This window comes from Hemiscyllium ocellatum, chromosome 3 (assembly GCF_020745735.1).
Source record: "Hemiscyllium ocellatum isolate sHemOce1 chromosome 3, sHemOce1.pat.X.cur, whole genome shotgun sequence".
Lineage (NCBI taxonomy): Eukaryota > Metazoa > Chordata > Chondrichthyes > Orectolobiformes > Hemiscylliidae > Hemiscyllium > Hemiscyllium ocellatum.
This window is the reverse complement of record NC_083403.1, coordinates 15748555-15774199: the sequence shown is the minus strand read 5'-3', so window position 1 is coordinate 15774199 and position 25645 is coordinate 15748555. Positions and strand designations below refer to the sequence as shown.

The following is a 25645-nucleotide window of genomic DNA, read 5'->3' as shown; positions in this document are numbered from 1 at the left end:
TCTCCCTGTCCACCCTATCTAACCCTCTGATTATCTTATATGTCTCTATTAAGTCACCTCTCAACCTTCTTCTCTCCAACAAAAGCAGTCTCAAGTCCCTCAGCCTTTCCTCTTAAGACCTTCCCTCCATACCAGGCAACAGTCTAGTAAATCTCCTCTGCACCCTTTCCAAAGCTTCCACATCCTTCTTATAATGCGATGACCAGAACTGTACACAATACTCCAAGTGCAGCTGCACCAGAGTTTTTTTACAGCTGTAGCATAACCTCATGGTTCCGGAACTTGATCCCTCTATTCATAAAAGCTAAAACACTGTATGTCTTCTTAACAACCCTATCAACCTGAGTGGCAACTTTCAAGGATCTGTGTACCTGGACACCGAGATCTCTCTGCTCATCTCCGCTACCACGAATCTTACCATTAGCCCAGTACTTTGCATTCCGGTTACTCCGACCAATGTGAATCACCTCACACTTGTCCACATTAAACTCCATTTGCCACCTCTCAGCCCAGCTCTGCACCTTATCTATGTCCCTCTTTAACCTACAACATCCTTCGTCACTATCCACAACTCCACTGACCTTAGTGTCGTCTGCAAATGTACTAACCCACCCTTCTACGCCCTCATCCAGGTCATTTATAAAAATGACTTTCTACTCTCATTCTTTTTAAATCTCTACACTCACCCTTTGCTCCTCCTTCAATTAAGAATCTTTAGATTTAGATTCCTCCTGGTCTAGTTCCATAACTGACCTCAACCTTATAATACAATGATCAAAAGATTCCTGATAATAGACCCACATCATTTCCCAGAACTAGATAAAGCAATACCTCTTCAGAAGATCAGAAAAATAGGAGTAAGAGTAGGCCATTTGGATCCTGATGCCTATTAAACCATGCAATATGATCCTGGTTGATCTATATGGCGCTTTAACACCATTCTTCTGACAGCCTCACAATGCTTGACTCGCTGGCAGATCAAGCGTTCGTCTAACTCAGAATCTATTCAATGTACCAGTGCTCTCCAGGGAAGATCATTCCAAACACATTTGCCTACAGGAAAATATCCATTGTTTCCTAAGAGTGTAGGTTTGCTCGCTGAGTTGTAGGTTTGATATCCAGACGTTTCATTATCTGGCTAGGTAACATCATCAGTGGCGACCTCCAAGTGAAGCGAAGCTGTTGTCTCCTGCTTTCTATTTATGTCTTTCTCCTGGATGGGGTGTATATGGTAAGGTGTACTGAGACCCCTCGGAATCCTAGTAGCACACAAACCCACCAATACTCTCAACAAAAACTAACAAACTGAAAAGACCCAGTACAACCCATGCAAGGACTGCCACAAACACTACGTAGGACAAACAGGAAGAAAGTTAGCCACCAGGCTACACGAACACCAGCTAGCCACAAAAAGACGCGACCCTCTCTCCCTCGTAGCCCTACACACGGATGAAAAAAACACCATTTCGACTGGGACAACACATCTATCCTGGGACAGACTAAGCAAAGACATGCCAGAGAATTCCTAGAGACCTGGCACTCCAACCACAATGTCATAAACAAACACATAGATCCAGATGCCATCTATCAACCCCTCAGAAAACAAACAGGAAATGACATCACCACAAACCCCAGGAATCCCATCCAGGAGAAAGATATAAATAGAAAGCAGGAGACAACAGCTTCACTTCACTTGGAGGTCACCACTGATGATGTTACCTAGCCAGATAATGAAACGTATGGATATCAAACCTACAGCTCAGCGAGCAAACCTATACCCTAAACCTCAACCTGAGCTACAAACCTTCACAAACCTTGCAAAAATTGTTTCTTAACTATAACCAAGTGGATTCAGCCCTTGGTCTCTCTCTAGCACTAATATTTTTCTTTATCACCACAGCCACCTGTCATCTGCTCTTTCTTTCCCTGCATTGGGCATATTTACATTAAAAATAAAATAAAAATCTGTACAGCATAGAAGCAGGTCATTCAGCCATATAAGTCCACATTGGCTGTCCAAACAGCATTCCTTATGACCCTGCATTTCCCATGGCTAATCTTTAGACTGTGGAAGGAAACCCACGCAGACGTGGGGAGAATGTGCGAACTCCACAAAGACACTTGCCCAAGGCTGGAATTGAACTCGGGTCCCTGGCACTGAGAGGCAGCAGTGCTAACCACTGAGGCACCGTGCTGGCCCATGGTGTACTGGGTCTTGCCCTTTTTGGGCCAGGTCTGCATAATCATTACATCATATTCCCATTTGGTATGTGTCTATAACTAACCTGATCTACCGCATTGATGCATCTTCACATAGGTATGTAAACCTTTCAAACACTTCTGAACAAAATGCTTTGCATCTTCCCATGTCTGAATCCCTTTCGGTAAAGCACCTTAAAGTATTTTATTATATGAGGAGAAATGCATGAGTGAAACCTGTTACACAGTGCAATATTATCTGAAGATTGTGCATTTACATAGCCCCACTGGATCCAGTGGTTGCACGCCATGACCGAATTGCTGTATTTTTGATTGTTGCTCTGTTCTGATGGTGTTGTTTCTGTTTGAGTTATCATAGCTTGGTTCAGGACAGGGCACTGTCACCTGTGCGAGAAGTTTGAAAGCTTCGCTTTGAGTGGACAGGAAGCTAACCAATGTTGTTGTGCTTGGGTTTGCAGTGTTCTGGAGTCTGCAATATGAGAGGGGCAGCAAGCTGGTCATTCTTCAAAGTCTTTTGTGGCTCGGCTTCAACTTCTTCCACGTGCCTGAGACTTCTCAGTACGGTTCCATCTACATGGGCCTAGGCGAGAGGAATATAGACTTTCCATTCATGATATGATACTCCCATCAATCAGAAAGCTCAATGAGCCGATACCTATTAATTTCTCTGATTTTAACTGATTTACTTCAAATTACACTGAATTAATTATATAAAATACTATTGTCAACAAATGACATCTTTCTATATTTTAATAAATCTTATTTGAAAACTCTATATGCTGCAAATAACTTGTTTATTTAATAAAAGATGCATTGTGGAAATTCAGTCGGTCAGATCACACCAGAGTCCTTATCAGTGTTTAATATAATTAGGCCTTTTCCCATAGACAACATTATTCTTCAGTATTGGGTCTCCCACAGGCATGCGAACTTTACACCACTTGAGGCCTTTCTTCCAGATGGGCTTCACCGAATCAACTGACCATCGAGTGAGGTATCTGTGTGAAACAAAAAATGATAAATTGCAGAGGTCTAGGTGGTGAAGATTTAGACATGAAGCACTGTTAGTGTTTAACAATGACTGGTAAATCAGAAACCAAGATACCCCAATTACTCAATGTTCTGGAGCTCCTGTGGCACAGTGGTAATGTCCCTTCCTCTTAGCCAGATATGTGTAATATCATCTCTGAACAGATTGATTAGAAAATAGAATGTATAGAATAGAATCTCTACAGTATGGAAACAGGCCCTTCAGCCCAACAAGTCCATACCGACCCTCCAAAAAGTATCCCACCCAAACCTGTTTCCTATTACTCTACATTTACCCCTGCCTCATGTGCCTAACGTTCACATCCCTGAACACTGTGGGTAATTTAGCTTGGCCAATTTACCTAACCTGAAAATGTGTTGCTGAAAAAGCGCAGGCTCCAGCAACAAACCTCCCTCCGGATCCTCCGCTCCACCCTTGCAGCCATGCGTCGCTCCTCATTCCTCAAGAAGGGCTTATGCTCGAAACGTCGAATCTCCTGTTCCCTGGATGCTGCCTGACCTGCTGCGCTTTTTCAGCAACACATTTTCAGCTCTGATCTCCAGCATCTGCAGACCTCACTTTCTCCTTGAACAATTTACCTAATCTGCACATCTTTGGACCGTGGGAGGAAACTGGAGCACCCGGAGAAAACCCACGCAGACACAGGGAGAATGTGCAAACTCCACATAGATAGTCACCCGAGGCTGGAATCGAACCCAGGTCCCTGGCGCTGTGAAGCAGCAGTGCTAACCACTGAGCCACCGTGCTGCCCCATGTCTAACAAAAAAGTTTAGACAGTGAGGAGCTGCTAAGTTGTAGAGAGACCAGGATTGGTGCGCACTCTGGTGAATTAGCTCCTCTCAGGAGAGATTAGACAGACCACAAAAGCATTGTAAAAATATATAGGTGACAAAATATTGAACCAAAATGTATCCAAGGCTGGTAGACCAGCGAGTTTAACTTCAGTGGTAGGGAAGCCTCAACAAACTATTTGGGATTACACTAACATTCACATGGCAAAAGTGGGTTTATTAGAAATTAATTCTGGACTTTTCCGAAAGGGGAAATGATGTTGATCTACCGTACTGGAATTTTCTGAAGTGGTAACAGAAAGGCTCGATGAAGGTAATGCTGTTGATGTAGCATTCATAGATTTTCAAAAGGCTTTTGATGCACTATCGCACAACACTCGAGAGGAAAGTTACAGGGACAGGAGCAATACGGAAACAAAATTGGATCAGTGATACGGAATAGAGGCAGATCAATGGATATTGTGCAGGCTGGAGGAACATTTGTAGTGGAGCTCCTCAGTATTGGGACCATTGCCGTTCCAGATATATATTAAAAATCTGGATCTGTGTGTGCAGGGGACAATTTCAAAGTTTGCCTACGGCAGTAAACTTGGATGAATTGTAAACTGTGAGCAGGACATTGTAGAACTCCAAACACACTGACAAGTTGGTGGAGTGGGCCGAGAGGTGATAAATAAGGGCTCAATGCAGAGAAATATGGTGTGATGCATTTTGGTCAGAAGAACAGTGAAAGGCAATATAAAATAGGGGGCATAATTCTAAAGGGGGCACAGGAGCAGAGGCACCTGGGTGAATATGTGCACAGGTCACTGAAGGTGGCAGAACAAGTGGAGAGAGCAGTAAATAAAATATACAGTACCCTCAGCTTTATTAATGGAGTGTAGAGTACAAGAGCAAGGAGGTGATGTTGAACTTGTAGAAGACACATGTTAGACATCAGCTGGAGTACAATGGACAGTTGTGGGCACCACATTATAACAGAATAAGAATGCACTGGAGAGATTGCAGAAGTGATTTATAAGAATGGTTCCAGGAATGGAAAAAACTTCAGTTATGAGGACAGACTGAAAAAACTATGATCTCTTTGGAGAAAAGGCAGCTGAGGTTTCCAAAGTCATTAGCGAGCTTGATCAAGCAGATGGGAAAAGCTGGTCCCATCAGAGGAGAGGGAACAAGATGTTTGCATAGATTTAAAGTGAAGTGCAAACAAAGCAAGGGTGATGTGAGAAAAAATACGCTTTTACCCAGCGAGTAGCCCAGGGTATGAAAAGCACTGAATCAAATTGAATTGATCTTATTGTCATGTCTACCAAGGCACAGTGAAAAGATTACTTACAGTGTGGAAACAGGACCTTCGGCCCAACAAATCCACACTGACCCGCTGAAGCGCAACCCACCCAGACCCATTCCCCTACATTTACCCCTGCCCCTAACACTACGGGCAATTTAGCGTGGCCAATTCACCTAAACTGCACATCTTTGGACTGTGGGAGGAAACCGGAGCACCCGGAGGAAACCCACGCAGACACAGGGAGAATGTGCAAACTCCACACTTCCATACCCTGAGGTGGGAATTGAATCTGGGTCTCTGGCACTGTGAGGCAGCAGTGCTGACCACCGTGCCACCCAGAAGCTTTGTCTTGCGAGCAACACAGGCAGAAAATGTAATGGAGGCAGGTTCAAGTGAGGCGTTCAAGAGGGCACTAGGTAATTTATGGAGGTACAATGTGAAAAGTGGTCTTCTTCACTGTAACAGATCGGAGATTCTGGGATTTGCAAACTCTGTCCCTACTGATCCCTACAAGGACACAAGGAGGTGGTGGCAAAGTTGTGAAGAGCCAGATAAGTGAATGGCCAAATGGGGATAGAGAAAACACAGTCTACCCTTGTCTTCACATGATGTCACAGAAACATTGAAAATAGTAGTGCCCCAGGCCCAACCCGTCCTCAGCTGCTTCATCAATGATGTTCCTAGGCCGGAAGTGAGAAAAAGAAAATCTAAGAAGCAAGAGCAGCAGTAGGCTGTTTGGCCCTGGAGACTGCTCCACTATTTATTACGATCATGTCTGATCACCTAACTCTATAGCCTATTGCTGGTCTCCTTTCCCATATCCTTTGATCCCTGAAGTCGCAACTGCAATATCAAAGTTCTACTTGAAATTATACAATGTTTTGACTTTGACCGCTTTCCGTGGCTCACCACTCTCTGGGTGAAGAAATTACTCATCTCATTCAGAAATAATTTACCCTGAAACCTTCGAATGTCGACATATTCACTTTGCCGCTGAAAGCGACAGCGAGTGAAAAGGGTCAGAACTCTAATCTGCATCCTCCTTTCTGAGCAGAGGAAACAAATTCAAATTTACGGTCTCATTTGCTGCTGCAGATGTAAGTAAAGCCTGATTACTCTCAGCCAGATGACCAGTTGAGGCAACATGAGTTTTATCGAGTAAGAGGTGATAAATGTTAGAATGGCTGATAAATCAACAAGTTGCAGTTAAATTATAGTCATTTATGACTGTTTTCTCAAACTACCTTCCGTCTCACAGTGAAATCAGCCATTAATAGATCCTGTGAAAGTAACTGCTCTTCCCTTTGTAAAAAGTGGATAACCTTTAGGAGTTCATTACTATAGCTTATAAAAGTTTTTTTTAATGTTAAAAGTAACATGGGAGCAGTTGGTTAATTCTCCCAGTCTGCAATAAAACACTTTTAATACTTAGTCAACATTTGACACAGTTTGTCTAATAGCACAAAGGGGAGAGGCAAAATATATCATTCAAGCCAATTGTAACTACTGCAATTTCTACAAAATACAAAAAAAAAGTCCATGTCTAAGATTTTAATGATGCTTTTACAGGTTAAGACATGTTCCTCCTGCAATCAACTATTGTCTGCTCCAGTAAATCAGTCTGAATATGTTTCTATCCTCAGCTGATACAGCCTCTTCTCTCAGGCAGGGCTGCTATGTTCAAGCCCCACTTCAGGCAAATAGCCGGATTGAAGACCCACAAAGTTCAAGTGACGTTACAGACTGTTTAACAAAGAGTCTCCCTAGCCTGTGGAACTTTCACCCCAAATCTCCCGGTCTCTCCTTGTAGACATTCCTTAAAGCCTACCTTTGACTGGTCCAGAAACGTGCTCACATCTCCACAAGCCATTTCCTAACGTGTGAAGGCGGTATAAAAATGCACGGAGTTATTGTCTTACCCAGCTTTCTACCTTTCCCAACATCCAGCACCAACCATTCGTGTGGTCATTCACCTAACTGCTGTTTGTGGAATCTTGCCATGCAGTTGCTGCCCACGTAACAAGTCATTATGCTTAAAATATCACAGTATGTAAGCAGTCTTTTAATCCCTGTGCAAAGGCAAGTCTTTACTGACAGATGTGCCTGCATAAGATTTCACAGAATATGCAACAGTGGTCAGACTTGCCAAATCAGCACCTCGAGGTGTTTATGTAGTGTTCTGGTCTTTGTCTGGGTTCTATAATCTGGGTCTTGGTGTCTCACCTAAATAAATCCTCTTCTTATCCCGGGGGCAGATTCCTAGACTTGGTGTTTTGTGGTTTAGAAGTCTGCCACCAGGATCAAGGTGACTAGATTTAGCAGAGCAAATGTTCAGATGGCTCAAGGTGTATATGGTCCCAAATACTCAAAACAAACTCCAGTCAACGTCATCAAATCTTCAAAATCATGTCTCGATCAGCAGATCTGGCGCTGTTGCCAGTGGAGTGGGATTTTAGGGGTCTGTGACAATTAAAGTTGCAAATTCTTCTTGTGATTCTTTCATCACAAAATACGATCAACTGGAGCTGACTCTATCCCAAGGAAAGAATGTACAACACTGTGAAATTATCGATGTCATACACCAGACACCTTTTAAGTACATCCTTAAGGACACCTTTTGTTCAACACCAAACTTAATGAAGCGGTGTGAATGGCTGATTGCAGACAACGTGAGCATGTGTATGAGAAAGAAGCATTAATAGCAGACTCGGATGGCATCACTGCAACAGGTATTTCACCTTTTGTTGCAGGATTCAATTTGTTCTCTCAAAGTATGGCCCAAATCTGGAAGCCTATAGTAGGACCAGCAAGGTACTTTCCATTTAAACAGACCATGTGAATCTTCCACGTACCATCATTTACACTTCATTAAAATCCTGGTCAGAACAGAAAAGACTGTTTCCTCACATTCACGATGCATTCCAAATCTGTACAAATTCCTCTCATTCCTGCCAAACTAATATTAGAATCACGGAATGATACAGATTAAAAGCTCATTCAGCTCAGCTTTTCAGTGGTGCTGTCTAAATCGCCTTAAACTCTTGCCTTTTTCCGGAGGATCCGCAAATTTCATCTTTTCATGCATTTATCCAAATCCCTTCTGAAAATCATTATTTCATCTGCTTTCCCTCCCCTTTCAGGCAGTGCACTCCAGATCACAATGACTAGCTGTTTGAAGACGTCACTGCAGCAACTTGCAAGGCAGAAATGAAGTTAGGGCACATTGCAAGCTATGTCGATGACATCAGAAAATTACAAAGGGATATTGATGGAATAGGTGACTGAGCAAAACTATGGCAGATAGACTTCAGTGTAAGCAAGTGTGAGGTTGTCAATTTTAGAACAAAGAACGATAGATTAGGGTACTTTCTAGAGTTAAGTACAATGCATTCCCAAAGAGACTTGGGGGTTCAAGTGCAAAGATCTTTAAAATGCTGTAAGCAGGTGCAAAAAATAATGAAGAAAGCTAATGGAATGCTGGTCTTTACATCGAGATGACAGGAGCACAAGGATGCTGAAGTTATACAAAATCCCTGTTAGACCCTACGTGGGAGTACTGTGGGCACATCTGGGCGCCACATCTTTTTGGAGAGGGAACAACATAATTTAACCCAGGTATCGGTTTTTGTCAACCTATGACGAGAGATTATGCACATTCGGCCCTTTCTTTCTCTATAATTTAGAAGGCCAAGGGATATTCTGATTAAAGTCCAAGATATTAACGAGAAAAGACGGTGTAAATAAAAATAAACTTTTCCACTCGTTGTGCACTCTCAAACTAGGGGCCATAATCTAAAGGTTAGGACCAGACCATTCAGGAGAGATGTTTGGAACTCCCTTCCACAGACGGCAGTTAATGCTGGATCAGTTGTTAACAAAATAAATTCAACTCCGATTAAAACTGAAGTAAAGGTATTAAGAGATATGGCACAAAGGCAAGGATATGGAGCTAGGGCACAGATCAGCCATGATCCTACTGAACAGGAGAACAAGCTCGAGGGGCCGAAGGGCCCATGTGCCTGTGTTCCTACATCAGTTTCTCCTCAAATTTTTACAATTGCCTCGAATCTGTAGCTTCTTGTTAATCAATCCCCAAAAAACAAATCCACCTGCACCAAGTCTTCCAATCTTCTCAGCTCTACCAAGGACAAAACCATGCGTATTTTGAAGCATCCACAAAGTAAACAGTAGTAAAATAGGGCAATATTAACTCTTTAAAACTGATTTTATTTTAAATTCACTCACAAATGTGGGTGTGGCTGGCTGGACCATCATTTCTTGCCCACCCTGAGCTGAGGTGGTGGTAATGAACTGCCTTCATGAACTACTGCACTCCATTTGTTGGAGGCACGTTCAAAAGGCCAATAGGAAAACACCCATATGGTTCTGACCCAGTGAGTCTGAAGGAACGGCGATACATTTCCAAGTCAGAATGGTGAGTGGCTTGGAGGGAAACTTGCAGGTGATGGTGGGTCACTCAGCCCGAAACATTAACTCTGATTTCTCTCCATAGATGCTACCAGACCTGCTGAGCTTTTCCTGCAATTTCTGTTCATGTTTGTGAAAGAACTAGTTCTGGCATTTAGGAGGAAGTCAGTTAATGAAATTGTTTCTGTGAAGACTTGGGACGTGGACTTGAAAATAACAACTGATGCCAAGTATTGAGGAATCAAACTTGAATTGGAGGGAACAGTGTAACTGCAGTAGTTGTCAAGGTACACATAACTTTGAGGCGGCATAACTGTATCGCAGGAAGAAATCCTAGAACTTGCAGTGTGAAAACCGGCCTTTATTTCAAGGTGAGTAGAACTGATGGTAATCATTTGATAATGATTATGATTGGTGCTGGAAAAGCACAGCTGGTCATGCAACATCGGAGAAGCAGGAGAGTCGATGTTTCAGGCAGGAAGAGCTTACCCTGACCGATTGTCCTTTCCCAGCACCACACACTCTCGGCTCTGATCTCCAGCATCTGCAGTCCTCACTTTCTCCTAATGATTATGATTGTCCACTCAGGAAATTCTGTCTCACTGATCATGGTTCGGTGTGTGGCTGATGAGTCTGATCTTAGAGCCACATCTCTGGTCACATTTAGTAGGTGTTTCCAGGAGGTAAAAGTGGTCCTTGGCCATGAGATAGTTGCCGTTCTTCGGTCCAATTCCTTTTCCTCTTCCTCCTCCTCCTGATGAATATTCGCAAAAAATTCATTCGGCGCTTCCTCCAATCAGTCTCTTCTGAATGAGGGGCTCCCACACATTGACATATAAGTTGTATTTCTTGTGGAAAACCGCGGAGTTTCTACCTTTCAGGCTGAATTCTAGATCTCCATCACCCTGAGACTGAAGGGAATTCCTCCACAAACTTGTCTAAGTGTCTTCATTCTCACCCGATGCCACTGATGTAGATCCCTCAAACAATAGGAAGACAGCCTCCTTTGCCACTCTATCTGGACCCCTCATAAGTAAATCCAATTCAATTAGGTTTTTTGGTCATCCCTTTTTATTCCAAAGAAAACCACCCTGTCCTATCCAAACTTTCCTTACAGCTGAAATCCTTGAGGCAAGGCGACATTGTAGTAAATCTCCTTGGTACCTTATCTGGCACATTCACATCTTCCCTTTAGCACACAGAGACCAGGACTGCACACATTACTCCAGATGTGACCAGTTTTATACCGTTCCAACATTATTACCTTTCTTCTTCCAATTTTCCAGCTCTTGGGTAATAACAGCAGATAGGCAAAAGTGAGGACTGCAGATGCTGGAGATCAGAGTCAAGGTTCGAGTGGTGCTGGAAAAGCACAGCAGGTCAGGCAGCATCCAAGGAGCAGGAAAATCGACATTTCGGGCAAAAGCCCTTCATCAGGAATCATTTCGAATGAAGGGCTTTTGCCCGAAACGTCGATTTTCCTGTTCCTCAGATGCTGCCTGGCCTGCTGTGCTTTTCCAGCACCACTCTAATAATAACAGCAAATGTCCATAGATCCTCTGATCTCCAGCTACATGTCCAGCCACTTTCTATTAAAATGCACTCCAAGGTCTCTCTGTTCCTCCACAATTTTCGATGCCTATTGACTTCATCCCCACCACTCACCAGAATCATCCAACTAACCCACGGACATTTTCCAGCAATCAGAGCTTTATTCTTCACTATCAACCAGGGTCACTCTTTGTTCGTGCTGTGTGGGAACTTCTAATTCATATCCAATATATTCAAGACCAACTCATTGACCAAATGCCACAGAAAGTAAGGAACCTCATACTTAGGCTATTTTCCCTCAGGCTGTCAGTCACAGAAACACCTACTGACCATTTACCTTTGGTTTGTGGTTACAAGCTAATTTGATTCCAACTTTGGCTTGGATTTATTCTTACGCTCAGCGTGGCTTGTGGGAAAACCCATGCACAAAGACAATGCACTCATCAACCCACTTTGTTACCTCCTCCAAAGTTCCAACCAGGTTAGTGTTAAGACTGGAACAGGAGGAATGCTGTGATAATCAAGCCACACTCCTGACAAGGTGCATCACTGGTAGGTAGGATGTAGGTCATAGGTCATAAGACATAGGACGCAGGATGTAGAACATTACAGCACAGTACAGGCCCTTCGGCCCTCGATGTTGCGCCGACCTGTGAAAATAATCTGATGTCCATCTAACCTGCACTGTTCCATTATTATCCATATGTATGTCCAATGCCTTTAGCGTCGGCGAGTTTACTACTGTTGCTGGCAGGCTGTCCATGCCTTTATTACTCTGAGTGAAGAAACTACCTCTGGTATCTGTCCTAAATCTATAACCCAAGGAATAGGAAATTCGACGTTTCGGGCATAAGCCCTTCGAAACGTCGAATTTCCTGTTCCTTGGATGCTGCCTGACCTGCTGCGCTTTAACCAGCAAAACATTTTCAGCTGTGACCTCCAGCATCTGCAGACCTCACTTTTTACTTAAATCTATAACCCCTCAATTTAAAGCTATGTCCCTCGTGTTAGCCTTCATCATCCGAGGAAAAAGGCTCTCACTGTCCACCCTAACAAACCCTCTGATTACTTTACACGTCTTGATTAAGTATAAAAGCAAAATATTCTGGGTATTGGAAATCCAAAACCAACACTGAGAACGCTGGAGAAACTCAGCAGGTCTCAGAGCATCTGTGGAGTGAGAAACGGAATTCATGTTGAGCCTAATTATGACACTTCTTCAGGACTCCTGGGGCCAGAACAGGATTTCCCTGACTGTTTTACTTCATGTGCTCTCAATGGTGATGCTGCAGGCTTGAAATGGGGAAGCAATCCATTTATCACTGTCAATCTCCCTCCCAGATCAGCAGGTCACGACTAAACCTGTCGTGCAACGTTCGCAACATTCACTTTTCTACCCGAGGCAAGCTAACTGTGTTTGACCTGAAAGTAGTGAGCTGTTCTCACTCGGGAAACAATCGGTTACCAAGCTGACAGGAGAATCTGCCCTTCGCTTTGCCTCATACAGCGGCCTTTCAATGGTGCTCCAGAGAGAACTGGCAGCCCCATTGCTCTAGGTCACTAAATGACCCTTTCCCCTTTCCAAGACCCGGAAACCACAGAAACCAGCTTGAGACTGCACTAAAGTTAAACTCTGAAGGAAGAGAGACTCCACAGAACAATAAACAGTTTAGCATTTTTCTTTTCTTGCCATGTTTTAAGAACTCACTGACATTTTCCCAAACTGAGCTGATAGTATGTTTAGTCGCCGAGTTAAATGTACTGGAAAACATTTTTTCAAATCATTCGCTTGAGGAAACAGCAACCTTTCCACTTCCCTGAACTCAGCTGCTCTTAAACAAATACTGACTGGGCGAGACACTTAGTTCCTGCCTCAGCCCATCACATCTCTCCCAATTCACTTGGAGCAGAAAATTAGAGATTTCCCTTCAGAAAGGGACATTCTCAGATGGCTTGAAGATCACTGTTGAGAGCAGCACTTATTGTCCATCTCCCTAGCTGCCCTTAAGATGATGATGAGCGAGCTTCTTCGGCCCCTGCAGCCCATGTGATGATAAGTGCTCCCACAGACTCGGGTGAGGAAAGGAGTTCCAGGAGTTTTAGTTAACAACAGTGACATTCTTGGTACAAGTTGGAACTAGATCATGGAGACAGCAGTGTTTTCAAATACCCACTGTCCTTGTGCTGTAAAGAAGCAGAGGTCTTGGGTCTGATTATGATTCAAGGAGTTCTTGCTCTGACAGTCTCCCAAAGGCAGTCACCTCTGACAGGGCCCAGGCCCACTCACTGATCATCCTCTGGCTCTTACCCAACAGCCCAGTTATAATGCAGTGCCAACAGATCAGCAGCTGTCAAGGTGGAGTCTGAACTTGCTCTCCAAACGTCTCCCATCCAATACCCACATATACCAAATTTATCAGTGGGAACCAGCAACAGAAACCCTGGTGGATGTCTGTACTCCATAGCCTAGGTGCAAGATGATCTATTGTCCTGTTCCCACTGACCATGACTGGCCAGTTAGTTGAATACAGATGACAGGTTGAACCTTAGTTCCACATTAGCTGGCAGCTTTAAACATTGGGTCGAGTTAAAATCAGAGACTTTGGCACATCAGGATGTTAGTCAGTAGGAAAGTTGATCATGTGCACTTTTATATTACAAACAGGCAGAGAAAGCCTCACTTTAGTTTCTCATCTGACACAGTAATTAGGAATTCAATGCTCCCTGATTATTGCACCAAAGTGCCTGCCCAGATCATGGCCAGTCACGGTGAGGGGTTTGAACTCTCTGCCTTTTGGCTTAGCCATAACTTGCATTCACTTGGAACCTTTAACATGATAGAGCCAATCCTTCTGCTACAGTCAACCTCCTGCCTGTGACTGCCCAAAAAGGACAAGGAAAGCAGATTGTGTAAATATCACCGCCTGCTAGTTCCTGACCAAGCCCCGCACTTTGGAACGATATCATTGGGTCAAAATCCTGGAACTCCCTCCCTTCCACCACCCTGGCTGTGCCTAGCCATCACGGACTGGACTGATCCAACGCAGCAACCAACAGCCAGCTTCTCAGGGGCAATTAGGGATGGGCAATAAACCACTGGCCTAGGTCAACGACACCAACAGCTTATGAATGTACAAACATAACCGGGGTAGCACCGTGCGTGGTTAGCACTGTTGCCTCTAAGGCCCAGGGACCTGGGTTCAATTCCCGCCTCAGACAACTGTCTGTGTGGAGTTTGCACATTCTCCTCGTGTCTGCGGGATTTCCTCTGGGTGCTCCGGTTTCCTCCCACAGTCCAAAGATATTCAGGTCTGGTGAATTGGCCATAGCATTCAGGGATGTTTAGGTTAGGTGCATTAGTTAGGGGACATGGAGAGAAATAGGGTAAGGGTCTAGGTGGGTTACCCTTCAGAGGGTCGGTGTGGACTTGTTGGGCCAAATGGCCTGTTTCCACACTGTAGGGATTCTATTCTATAAAGCTTAATACACATCTTGCACAAAAGATATGACCCGACTAAGACTGGCAAATGCAACTTTCCGATGTTACTAATTTTCCACAGGTGACTGCATCCTAAAATCAATGCTCCGAAGACAGTCCCTGTTGGAAAAGGATGGGCATGGCCGGAAGTTACTGACATGCCCATTCACGGCATTTGGGTTCACTTCCAATTCTGCAAAAAGGTTGGATCAGCAATTCAACTTCTAATCACTCAAGGCTGTGAAGCTCCAAAGCACTCCAGCTGTAAAGGTCAGCAAGGGCTCGGATCGGTTTTGGGCTGTAACCTACACAAGGGTACCAGGCTGACGTCAAACAGCTAAACACAGGGTTGACTGCTTTACAAAAGTAAGCACGTTCCAGCAAGAACATGCTGAAAGGGGTACTAAGAAAACACATCAATGAGCTCCCTCACACCGTTCGTGGCTGCTGACATATTTCTCAAAACTGCTGATGAAAACACACAGTTGTGTGAATACTTCAGGCAGGAATGAGAGACCATCCTGAAATCCATCTTCCAGATGGGCTCCCCTGAGCCTGTGCATGTTATCTCCAGTTCCTGACTGCGCCCCAGCATGGCCAAGGCAACAGTGCTTCTGAATGAACAGCGTTAGAGTTTCACGGAGGATGAACCCTAAACACAGCTGATGTGACGGTACGGCACGGCAGGCAGAAAGCCCTATGCTATAGGAGTCGATGTAAAGTAATGTATCCTATGTGTAAGAGTTAGGAAGCTTGCAGACGTCTGAAAAGCCAGCAGTTGTGGTCAGCTTTAGCCTATGTGGAGTGAAGAGGGTGGAGATGGGAACAACGGGCTGAACATTCCCACTTTTCGGCGGGGTTTTCCAAGTGTGTTTTACAGTATCCAGTCTGTCACCAGCCATAGGTAACTTCTCTCACACTACCTCCTGTTTATCACTGCATTACTGGTCTCTGCATTTGCCTCAGGTAATCAATGTCAGAACTTGCCAACAGTCATGCTATTAGTGCCATATTTAAACATCAGCTCCAACGTACTTCAGACACTAAGCCAGGAACTTCTGGAACAGACTTGATGGGCTGAACGGCCTAATTCTGTTTCTCTGTCCTATGGACTTAAGAGTCAGGAGGGGAGTTACCTGCTGCAGAATTTTGAGCTTTTGACCTGTTCTTGATGCTGCAGCTAGTCCAGTTCAGATTCCAGACAATGTTAACCCTGTGGGATATTGATATTGGGAGGGGAGGGGGGGGGGTTGGAATTCAACAATGATAATGCCATTGAACTACCACCATCTCCGCAGGGTTGATCATTCTGTATGAAAACTTTTTTTTAGATTAGATTACTTACAGTGTGGAACAACAAGTCCACACCGACCCTCCAAAGAGCAACCCACTCAGACCCATTCCCCTAGATTTACCCCTGCACCTAACACTACGGGCAATTTAGCATGGCCAATTCACCTAACCCGCACATCTTTGGACTGTGGAAGGAAACTGGAGCACCCGGAGGAAACCCACGCAGACACGGGGAGAATGTGCAAACTCCACACAGACAGTTGCCCGAGGCGGGAATTGAACCCGGGTCACTGGCGCTGTGAGGCTGCAGCGCTAACCACTGTGCACCGTGCCGCCTGTAAGTCCCGAATAGATACACAGATCAGAGCCCCTGTACTGCATGATTCAATGAACTGTTATTCAACTCTTTCAATCAACTGACTAGGGCCTTTGCATTTCATCATACATGTTAATGATTAATTAGACCCTTACACATCTAGATGGGAGGCGATGATGATGTAACGGAAATATAATTGGACTCAGAATCCAAAGGCCCAGGTTACTGTCGATGGGTTTGAATCTTACTATGGCACGTGGTGAAATCTGAATTCAATAAAATTAAAAGTTAGCCAAATGGAGACAATAAAAGTAACACATCTGATTGATGAACGGCCTTTAAGGGGAGGATTTCTGCCATCCTTCCATGCTGTGTCCTACTGGTGTCTCTTCAGCCCTCTGAAATATCCTAGCAAGCTGCACAATTAGGGTCGGGTAACAACAGCTGGCCTGATCAGTTATACCCACATCCCACACAGGAATGACGCTGCTTTCCGAGATGGCTGTTGACTGAATCAAAGCGAGAGCCACTGACAAAGCTAACTGAATGAGAAGTTACAGCAGAGAGAATCTGATGTAAAAATCTCATTGGGGTCAGTGAAAACTAACAGCTGTGAAGCAACAAAGGGATGTATTAAGATGTCTATGTACAGAGAATCACCAAACTCTCATGCACAGATACTTGGCAAAATCATGAACATTAATGGAGTGTTACGTTTATATGAAACAATGCTTCAAATGTACACAGCCTTGGTTAAACTCCACCTGAAGGGTTCAACAGTGGATACCCAACCTTTTCTAAGAATATGAGCTCTGGGCCAGGTGGAATTAAATCAGAGCTTCAAGAATTAAATTCGATTAGATTAGATTACTTACAGTGTGGAAACAGGCCCTTCAGCTCAACACGTCCACACTGACCCACCGAAACGCAACCCACCCATACCCCTACATCTAACACTATGGGCAATTTAGCATGGTCAATCCACCTGACCTGCACATCTTTGGACTGTGGGAGGAAACCGGAGCATCCGGAGGAAACCCACGCAGACACGGGGAGAATGTGCAAACTCCACACAGTCAGTCGCCTGAGGTGGGAATTGAACCCGGGTCTCTGGTGCTGTGAGGCAGCAGTGCTAACCACTGAGCCACCGTGCCGTCCACTAAATACAAAGAGAAGTTTTGAAAACTGAGGGGATGGGGGGGGAATCTAATTCCAGGTACTTGGAATTTGCAGGACGATTGGTCCTTTTGAGCCTTATCCAGTATTCACTAAGATTGTATTCAGCTTGTACCTGAACGCCACCTTCACACACACTCTCTCTCTACCTCTCCATGCCTTATTTCTTTAAGTAGAGGATACATAACGAAAGGTCACAATCTGAAAATTAGAGTTAGGCCAGTGGGGAGTTCAACTGGTACAATGTTTTGTACATGAAACCTATTTGTCACATGCAACTCTGTCCTCCAAAGACTGTGGATGCTGCGTGCATTGAAAACTTTAAGACATAACTAGCTTTTTGTTGGAGAAGCAAATTAATGGATTATGGGGTAAAAGCGGGTCCACAAAATTGGTGTACAGATAAGCAGTGAACAGAAGTCTCAAAGTCTGAAGAGTTTATATACATTCCTATCTCTCTACATTCCTCAAACATGAGCCAAAGATCAGACCCACACGGTAACTGTCACCTGTGAATCAGAGGAGTTTAGGATTGAACCATGATATAACTTGCTCACACAGTCTGGCTGATAATTCAGTCGATTAACAGATGCCCAGACCATCATATTTCCCTTGACTATAGCATCACAGTCTAGTCATATATAGGTGATTGCTGCAGTAATTCCATGCTTGTAGATTTACATGACAATCAGTATGGATTGTTTAAAATAACGCTATTTGAGATGAGCTGGTAACATGCCACATAAAAGGAAGAATTTCTTTAACGTGTCACTAACCATCTGTATTGCAGCATAGCGGGATGGTGCAAACTTTCTCATCAGGTTTCCCCCCACTATGGTTTATATCATTCCTCAACCAGCTGGCCCACTGTGGTGACTCCACCTGGAGCTGGCTGTACCATCACTGTATTTTGCAACAATATTGCATTACTTTAAATGCCAGTGACATAAAATTTGGAAACGTGGTAAACATTAAGAACAATGGCAGATCCGGCAGATGCAGCCAGAGAGATTATGTTTCATGCCCAGAGTGTAAACTGACAAGAGATGGCAATAAAAACTGAGGGGCTCAATTCTACAGAGGGTAGGGTACCCAGGTGTCTGCAGGTAGTAACTAAAGTTGAGAAGGCTGTTACTAAATGGGATCCCAGGCTTTAAGAACAGAACTAGACAGTACAAAAACAGGAGGGTCCAGAAACAGGAGATTGTGGCAGGTCCTTATAAACATTGAGTAGGTCCCAGCTGGAATATCAAAGACAATTTCTGAACACAACACTCTCAAAAGAACATTCTGGAGAGAAGATTTATTAAAGTGACAACATGAATTAAAGACTTCGTATTGCCAGGAGAAACTGACCCGTTCCCTTAAAGCAGACAACATTAACCCCTTACCCGGCAAAGACGAGCTAACTTGTCTTCACCTAATTTGTCTTTTTCAGAGTGCGACGAGTAAACTCGCTCAAGACAGAAAGGTAGAAGTCAGAGTTTATACATCAATTCTCGGCATTTCTGGGCCCTTCTCAGCTAGGAACGAGTATACTCTGTGACTCATACGTCTGGTAGCTGTGTCTCTTCCACCTCAGGCATTGCAAGAAGCGTCAACGCACCGCTTTTGGGCACGCACGGTTTTTTCTGTTTTTGTTTTACAAATTACGCCCAGATGTCAAGCTCAGAAGATGACAATGAGTATGAACCTTCTGTTAGAAGCTTGGATACATCAGATGAGAGTGCAAACTCGTCTGATAATGGCTATTCTCTCCCAAGTGAGGAGGAGGAGGAGGAGGATAGACGAATTTGGTGTCGGAAGAATGCATGCTTCCTCCACCACCACACTTCCCATTCACTGGAAATCCCGGAATATCAATTGATCAAGACACAGCTGATATGACTCCTTTGGGTTTTTTTAGTCTTTTATGTGACAACAGAATTATTGATCGAGTTGTGGGTGAAACTAATTGCTTTGCTGAACAAACTACAGAAAGAGATTGTATGTGGCACCCTGTAACAAAGGCAGAAATTTGTGTGTTTTTCACCTTGAAAATGCTTGGGGGTATTGTGAAAATGCCAGATCAAGAAATGAACTGGTTGAAAGATGAACTACTTGAAAGACCAATTTCTTTTGCCGAAAATGGTATCTTCAAAATAAAATTTCAAGTATTGGATATAGATAAAAACAAACTTTATTTCCATAATCAGCATTAAAAATACTATTAAAAAAAAGCAATAAAATAATTCGTCTGAAAATGAAACATTTTCTCCAAAAAAAAGTCGCCGGGGAAGGGGTTAAGGTGGGATTTAATTCTTCAAAACCTTAGCAGATATTGATGGATTAAATGAGGACAAACTGTTTCCTGTGATAAAAGGTTCAGTAACCACGGAACAATGATTTACAGAACAGGCCGAAGGGGCACAGGGCAATAGATTTTCGCAAAGCGAATGGCAATGAAATGGAATAAACTAAAGAACTGCAGATGCTTGAGGTCTGAAACAAAGAGATACAGAAATTGCTGGAGACTCTCAGGAGGTCTGACAGCATCTGTGGGTAGGGGAACAGAGTTAATGCTTTGACTCCAGTGACTCAGTGATGAAATGGGATGCATTGACTGAAAGGGTGACAGAAACAGACTCAGTATGAACTTTCAAAAGGGATTTGGTTAAATATTTTAGAAAACACTTATTGGACCACAGAGCAACAGTAATGAATTGAGTCTAATTAGATTTCCTTACAAAAAAAACCACTGACCACAGGCTGAATAGGTTTGCCTTCTCTGCTATATTATTCCATTCGATGCTGTGATTTGTGTTCCTTTAGAACATCCTGCTATCCTACTTTAAGTAACCTGATTTACACAGCCTGGTACTCCTTTCTCCCTATGTTTGTGGCTGGGTTCCACACCAGCCCCCAGTGTCAAAACGAGTTAAAGTGCTAAGACACCTGGTCTGAGTGAAGTTCCTCCCCTTTTCTCCTGTTCTCGAAGAGCAGTTCACCTGGCCATTCCTGACAGGCCTGTTGCACAGTGACTCAGATAAAATGTTCTCTGGACATATGATGGATTGAACATTGCAGAATCAGACCTGAATGGATTTAGTCCAAAGAAAACCTCAAGACAAGCCAAAGATGATAATAAGTTCGAAGTGCCCCATGAGAGAAAAGGTACACAGTATGTTCCACGTTATCAGATAATGTCAGGTGATATGCCATACTCTCCCTTCCGTAGATCAGAACAATCTGTATTGAACTGTCCTGATATATTGACTCAGTGCATCTAGTAAACTGCAGCAATGGATTTCAATGCATTAAAGGATATGTACGGATTCATTTTACAAGCAATTGAAGGTCAAAAATATACGAGACATATCTTACCCCAAGCATACTCTAAATCATTTTAATCCTCTCTGCCTACATCAAGTGAAATATGACTGGCATGTCTATTTCCCACACACAATAGGGGAGCAGTATCTACGCAGTGCCCTGGAGTTTGCACAGAAACAAACTGGGTGGTACTGCACCCAGAGGCAATGAATTTGGCTTCTGCAACACCAAACTGTGTCACAGAACAGCATCTTGCGCTACAGTGAGGAAAGGATGACCTTTTTACATGAGGAGCCTGGGTAGGTTAAATGCAGGGAGAAAGATTTGCCAAGCCAGAAGGGGCAGGCAGCTACTCATTTAAGACATGAGGTGGCCACATACCACCACTGTCAAAGGCCTGGACACTGATCAACTGCAGACCACCTTGGTAGCCTGTGGGTGTGGAGCAGAATGTTACACCAATGTGTGAAGGATCCAGAATACACACATCTACCCTGCTGAGGCCCTTTGTTCAAATGTCCGCAAAGGCAGCTTCATATTTCTCAAAGTCCACAAATGAGATCATTCATAAAGGCAAAAGACTGCAACAAAACACTGGAAAATTTCCAATAAACTCGCACAATGGGTGTGCAGTTATCAAATTAATTTCCACATCACAGAAAGTCATAGAATAGAAAGTCACAGAAATTTGCAACACAGAGGAAGGCCATTCAAGATCATCGTTCCATCAATAACTAACAGGTTAACACTGAAGCAAACAAAACTCATTTTAGTTGTCAGCTGTGACTCAATGGTAACACTCTTGCCCAAGTCACAAGGCTACGGAGTCCCATTGGAGATACATTCTTTCAGATGACATTCTAAAGCAAGGCCCTGTATGCCCTCTGATGTGGTTGTAAGAAGTCTTTTTAGGACTACTTCGAAGAGCCAGGACATTCTCCTTGGTGTCCTGGCTAATATTCATCCCCCAGCCAAGATTACCAAAACAGATTAACTCACTAATGTTTGTGGCACCTTGCAATAAGCAAGCTGACTACCATAATTCCTTACATTGCAATAGGAACACACTTTAAACCTGCCTCCCTAGCTGTAAGGTATTTGGGCATATCCAGAGAGTCAAAAGATGGCAGCATGATGGACTCAGTGGTTAGCACTGCTGCCTCACAGCGCCAGGGACCTCGGTCCGATTCCAGTATGGAGTTTGCTCATTCTCCCCGTGTCTGCATGGCCTTCCTCCGGTTTCCTCCCACAGTCCAAAGATGTGCAGGTTAGGTGGATTGGCCATGGTAAACTGCCAGTCAGATCCAGGGATATTTAGGCTAGATGGGTTAGTTATGGGAATATGAAGGGTTATAGGAATAGGGTTGGGTGGATAAGATGCTCTTCAGAGGGTTGGTGTGACTCAATGGGCCGAATGGCCTGTCTCCACACTGTAGGGATTCTATAATTCTATAAGTGCAACCGTGTTGTGGATTACCTTCGCCTTTGTGATTTCCAGACAAACATATTTGGTTTTTCCTTAAAACTTAACCTCATTTTCTATTTAACCTTATCAGAGATGTTATTACACACCTATGGAACAGGTGCGACTTGAACCCAAACCTCCCAATCCAGGGAAAGGACACTACCACTACACCATGAAATGGTATTGGTTATTCTCCAAACTATATAGATCAGCAAAGCTCTGCAATTCGGCTATGCAAGAGAAGCTGGGTAACATTTTTCTTCTGTGTCTGTGTAAGGCAGGGGAAATAATAAGAGAATTATTTAACCTTCCTCCAGTGGCTTCTTGTGATACTGGTTAGTATGGCCAGTATGTCACCTGCTTCATGTTACATCTTCATGGAGAAAAAGGCCTTGCAGACAAATAGATTCCACTCCGTCATTGGTTCAGTTCGAGGTTCGGCAGTTCTGCTCCCTACCTCCCAGGAAGATAACTCAATAACTCTCCTGTCAAACGCACAGCTCATCTTTCAACAGTTGCCTCCTTTGGAAAGCCATTTCCCTGATCTCAACAACTCAGTAGCCATCACATTCCACGATCCAATCATTCTTTTAATCAACAATAAATTGCATTTGTACGCATTCTAAACGTTGCAAGCAAAGTGCTTCAAAGGTACATCATCAAAACTCGACAGCCAGCCATATAAATGCTGGGCCTAAGGTTAGGTTTTAAGTAGTAAAACCATCTCTTCTGCAACCAGCAAGTTAAGAACTTATATTTAGGCTTGAGCATAGAGACAAGACCTTTCAAAAGTTGATTGGAGTAGACTGCTTGCAATCTATTGGAACAGATCGGAAGAAATCGCAAAAGGATGCCTTACAAGTGAGCAGACGAGGCTGAGGTGACCTGATAAAGGTTTATAAAACAATGAGAGATACAGATGGACTCAATGGTCGTTGTCTCTTCCTGAAAATGGGCAAGTTCAAGACTAGGGGCACATTTTTAAGGTAATAGGAGAAAGATTTAAAAACGTCACAAGTTTTTTTTTACACAGAGGGCGATTCGTGTGTGGAATGAACTTCCTGAGGATGCAGATAGGTACAATTACAATGTTTAAAAGATGTTTGGATGGATACACAAATGGGAAAGGTTTGAAGGGATATGGGCCAAGAGCAGGCAGGTGGGACTCATTTAGTTTGGGGTTATGTTCAGCATGGACCGATTGGACTGCAGGGTTGGTTTCTGTACTGTATGACTATGACAGACAGCAGTCTAAGTCGAAATGAATGGATTCTTCAGTGTCAGTAAGATGTCTGCTGCAGTGTGTGCGTGTGCGTGTGCATGTCATAGTACAGGTCACATGTCTACAGTAGACCAGGAAGGACATTGTAGATGATTGCATTCGAATTCCAACGTCTCCTTTTTAATGTAAAACAAGTACATGCAATATCACGTACGTTTTGAGTTACCCTACAGTTCTCATGCACAAACTATTCTCAGCTCATTCCCAACACTATCCCATCATCATCCATGTGCTTATCCAAGGAATGTTTAAATCTCCCTAATGTGGCTGAGTTGACTACGTTGGCAAGTAGGACATTCCACGCCCTTACCACTCTCTGTGTAAAGAACCTGCCTCTGCCTCTGACATCTGTCTTAAATCTTAAGTTATGTGGTTTGTTAATTTGTAGTTATGCCCCCTTGTATAAGCTGACGTCATCCTCCTAGGAAAAAGACTTTCACTGTCTACCCTATCTAATCCTCTGGTCATCTTGTATGTCTCGATCAAATCCCCACTTAGGTCTATTCTCATTGGAAAGAAGGTGGCTGAGTCTCTCAGCCTTTCCTCATAAGACCTTCCCTCCAGACCAGGCAACATCCTGGTAAATCTCCTCTGCACCTTTTCCAATGTTTCCACATCCTTCCCGAAATATGACGACCAGACCCACACACAATATTCCAAGTGTGGCCGCACCAGCGTTTTGTACAGTTGCAGCATGATTTTGCAGCTCTGGAACTCAATCCCTCTATGAATGAAACCTAACACACCGTATGCCTTCTTAACAGCACTATCAACCTGGGTGGCAACTTTCAGGGATCTATGTACATGGACCTCAAGATCCCTCTGCACATCCACACTACCAAGAATCTTTCCATTGACCCAGTACTCTGCCTTCCTGTTATTCTTCCCAAAATGAATCACCTCACATTTAGCTGCATTGAACTCCATTTACCACCTCTCAGCCCAATTCTGCAATTTATCCAAGTCTCCCTGCAACCTGTAACATTCTTCCACACTCTCCACTACTTTACTGACTTTAATGTCATCTGCAAACTTACTAATCCATCCACCTATGCCTGTGTCTAAGTCATTTATAAAAATGACAAACAGCAGTGGTCCCAAAACAGATCCTTGTGGTACATCACTAGAAACCGGACTCCAGGCTAAATATATTCCATCAACCACCACTCGCTGCCTTCTTTCAGAAAGCCAGTTTCTAATCCAAACTGCTAAATCACCCTCAATTCCATGCCTCTGCATTTTCTCCAACAGCCTACCATGTGGAACCTTATCAAAGGCTTTACTAAAGTCCATGTACACCATGTCAACGGCCCTACCCTCATTTACATGCTTGGTCATCTTCTCAAAAAACTCAATGAACTTTGTGAGACACGACCTGTGCTTGACGAAACCATGCTGACTATCTGAAGTTAAGTCATGCTAGTCTCAATGGCAAATGAGCATGCTGTTATTGCTGATCATCTGATACAGGGGAGTGTCATCCCTGTCACACGTTGCTGCCATGGTACCTGTTATTCCTTCAGGAATCGAGGCCCATTGTTGCCCATAACAATGTTGGGAACGCAGAATGGATGAAACGCATTTTCAGGCATTCAGAAATCATGGCAGTAATCCTCAAAGTGAATGGCTCCCCTTCTAGTACTCAGAATAGCGGTCTCCCAGTAATCTCTTCCTGCACAGTCTACTCTTAACACCATCCATGGTCTAATCTGCTTTGTAGCATTTCAGCAGCAGCTCTCTATCTTGCTTAGTTTGTTCATTACAAGCCCTGCTCTGGCTGTGGTGATTCTTTATTTAATTCTTCCTGTTTGAGCAGTACAGCACATCTCTTCAAACTTGATTCAATTCTTCAATGGCCTGCATGGATGTGCTTCAACATTTTTCCTTGTAACTGCTTAGGGATAATGACTCAAATTCCTTTGTACAAATTGCAATAATATGCTGTTAATTCATCGCTGCATCTTCAATATTAGCTTACACCACCCACTCAC

At 43.6% G+C, this 25645-nt stretch overlaps 2 protein-coding genes across 3 annotated transcripts in view; one reads left to right on the top strand and one right to left on the bottom strand.

Moving 5' to 3' along the window:
- The window catches only part of rsph9 (radial spoke head component 9), a 60348-nt gene extending 57372 nt beyond the window's left edge, over positions 1-2976 (top strand). The window contains exon 5 of the mRNA XM_060855805.1: positions 2679-2976. Coding sequence (XP_060711788.1) covers positions 2679-2839 — 161 coding nt within the window. The 3' untranslated portion in view covers positions 2840-2976. The remainder of the gene's footprint in view (positions 1-2678) is intronic.
- A 19-nt stretch (positions 2977-2995) lies between these two features.
- mrps18a (mitochondrial ribosomal protein S18A) overlaps positions 2996-25645 on the bottom strand; it is an 83117-nt gene continuing 60467 nt past the window's right edge. For both annotated transcript variants that reach the window (XM_060855818.1, XM_060855829.1), the window contains one exon: positions 2996-3218. In XM_060855818.1, the coding sequence (XP_060711801.1) occupies positions 3074-3218 (145 nt within the window). In that variant the 3' untranslated portion in view covers positions 2996-3073. The remainder of the gene's footprint in view (positions 3219-25645) is intronic.